The sequence below is a fragment of the Nestor notabilis genome, unplaced genomic scaffold (assembly GCF_000696875.1).
Source record: "Nestor notabilis isolate BGI_N333 unplaced genomic scaffold, ASM69687v1 scaffold6753, whole genome shotgun sequence".
Classification (NCBI taxonomy): domain Eukaryota; kingdom Metazoa; phylum Chordata; class Aves; order Psittaciformes; family Psittacidae; genus Nestor; species Nestor notabilis.
Genome location: NW_009923234.1, coordinates 76,301 through 79,169, shown reverse-complemented (window position 1 = coordinate 79,169; position 2,869 = coordinate 76,301). Strand labels below are relative to the sequence as shown.

Genomic DNA, 2,869 nt, shown 5'->3' with positions numbered 1-2,869 from the left:
GCAGGAAACATGCCTCAGGAATTGTGGTACAGATTTCGAAGGTCACTGATGCACTTCCGCAAACCAGTTATTGCTCAGTTCCAGTTAGTGTTGTGTACATGAGACCATTAAAATGGATTTTTTTGTTTCTCCTTGTATTTTCTGTCACAGCAGTGTGGTATGTAGCTTTTTCTTCCAACACTGTGATCGAGCATACAAACCTCAAGTATTTCTATGAATTTGAACCAATTTACAAGCAACATTACCTCTTTACACTGCGGGAGCGCTTGAAATGCAAAGACATAAATCCATTTCTGGTCATCTTGGTGTCTTCACGTCCCAAGGATGTGACATCAAGGCAGGCCATCAGGATAACATGGGGATCTCAAAGCTTCTGGTGGGGACATCGAATTCTAACCCTGTTCTTGCTAGGTCAGGATTCTCAAAGAGAAAACAATGCTGCAGCCCTGTCAGTAGAAGATGAAAGCATCCTCTATGGTGACATAATTTGCCAGGATTTTGTGGACACTTACGACAATCTGACCTTGAAAACAATCATGGCGTTTCGGTGGGTCACTGAGTTCTGTTCAAACACTAGGTTCTTCATGAAGACTGATACCGATGTCTTCATCAACACTTCTAACTTGGTAAAATTTCTTCTGAAGCTAAATTCCTCAGAAAATATTTTTACTGGTTATCCTCTCATCGATAACTTTGCCTACAGAGGCTTTTACCAAAAAACATACATCTCGTATGATGAATATCCATTCAGGTTGTACCCTCCGTATTGCAGTGGGATGGGCTATATCCTAGATGGAAAACTGGCCCTGAGAATTTATGAACTGATGAGTCATATCAAACCTATTAAATTTGAGGATGTTTATGTTGGAATTTGTTTAAATCTGCTTAATGTGAACATCAGTATTCCAGAAGATAACCAACAATTTTTTCTTTATAAAATTAATTTTGATATCTGTAAGTACAGGCATTTGATTGCAGTACATGGCATTACATCAAGTGAAATAATCAGGTTTTGGCAGGATTTGTCATCAAACACTTCAGTTACTTGCCTTTGATTCTGTATTAACACGTAAAGTGAAACCTGTTTGGTGTGAAAACATCCAGGGCAACACTAAACGACAGCTGCAGAAATGGCTTCAGCTGCAGGAGGGCTGTGCTGCTGGGGCAGAGGGCAGTGACAGCATTTCTCTGGGACTTTCTGCTACTCTGAAATAAAGTTAAGAATTCACAAAGCACTTTTCCATGTACATACCCTGTGCATGCAGGATACTTTGGAATATACCATCCTGACTTCCTCTGATGTTTCTCAATGTGATCAGCTATAGCTACAGGGTTTCTACTTGAATATGAAATGTCACCAAGGAATAATGCTTATGCCAAGAAACTGGCTTTGGAGACGCTTCCCAGATTCCTGCCTGGATTGTTTTTATTGGTTTTGCAAGTGCATCATCCTTTGCCACTCTTGAGTATTTGTTCTCTGCCCAGCACGAAGCTTCTGCCAACCTTTTTCTTTCACTATATCACCACTTTAATTGTCCCAAGAATGTTACTGTCTTATTTAAATGTATCACCTCTGAAATTGCTCTGGGAGTGTTACAAGCCTGTGGACCTTGTAGGGTCTGCAGAAGCTGATGGGAAATTCTGAGAATGGGATGCACTCTTTTTGTGTATCTATGGATGGATAAAACAGAATTACCTTGGTGCCTTTGGTAATATTCATAGGCTACTAGAGGGCTAGATGCAGTGGAGTTCATATGCAGTTTATTTACTAGACATCTGTAATACATCGGGGTAATCAAACCCCATGTATGTGCACACACCTACATGTGTGTACTGCAGCATGTGGGGAAGATTCAAATAGATGCTTTTATATTGTGACATATTTTTTAGAAACATCTGTCTCTAAAAGAGCTTTCTTCAGATTTAAAATGAAAAAGGTAAGAAATGCTATCATTTGTATTGCATAAAGAAGACAAACTCTACTGTATCTGTAAAGACAGGTATTTTAATCACTTTATTCATATCAGCAAGGCCAAGTTTTCAGTAGTTTACACTTCTAATAGACAACAATACAGAATTTGCAACTGCATTAACATAATTATTCTTGACACATCCACTACACAGTGAAGATACTATAGTTACATCCTGTACAGCTAGAATGACAGAGCACTGCCACCTTGTTTGTACTACAGCTAGGATGGTACCATGTATTTACATTTGGCTGTCTTTCAGCTAGTCTCTTAGAGACAAATTAGAAGAGGTGCAGAAACCTCTAGTACCAAGTTGGAGGTTTTACCAGGTTTTTTGTTACATTGTGATTATGGTCAGTATTGAATTTTGCTACCTTTTCATCTACTGCACATGGGTTTTTGATGGAATTATAGGAAATGTTATTATTTTTTTTAGATATAAAAATGAGGTCTTGGGGACCATACTCTCTAGACAAGTATTTCAGATGTCGCTGTTTTAAGAATGTATGTTAAGAAGGTCAACACTTTTCAAAAATAGATACTTTTTTGTTAAACTAAACAGCTAAAGATACAGTATTGCATAATGGAGGAAAGAATGCTCTTCTATTTCTCAAAACAGAGGTAAAACTACAGCTGTTCTTGTGGGTTTAGGATCTGTTATTTGATTGTTGTATTGTGATCAGATCCCGAGAGCTCGGTGAGAGAGAAATGTTTCACTTGTTCTTTGATTGTTTACACATCTTAAAGAAAACCAACCTCCTTTTTTTTGTTACGAGCCTGCCATGTTAAATGTTGAGAAATCACTTATTTGTCACAAGAACACTGATGCTACCACAGTTTGTATTGCTTTTTTCTTTTTTTTAAAAAAAAAAAAAAGAAAAGTAATTATGAGAGACACT

General features: G+C 37.7%; 1 protein-coding gene across 1 annotated transcript; it reads left to right on the top strand.

Moving 5' to 3' along the window:
* The first annotated feature begins 98 nt into the window (after positions 1-98).
* On the top strand, positions 99-1,055 carry B3GALNT1 (beta-1,3-N-acetylgalactosaminyltransferase 1 (globoside blood group)). Its single transcript, XM_010012041.1, has one exon. The coding sequence runs from the start codon at positions 99-101 to the stop codon at positions 1,053-1,055; it is 957 nt and encodes a 318-aa protein (XP_010010343.1).
* Positions 1,056-2,869: the final 1,814 nt, after the last annotated feature.

Excerpts from the sequence above, each read along its gene's own strand:
- B3GALNT1 (XM_010012041.1), top strand. The coding sequence starts at position 99 with ATGAGACCATTAAAATGGATTTTTTTGTTTCTCCTTGTATTTTCTGTC.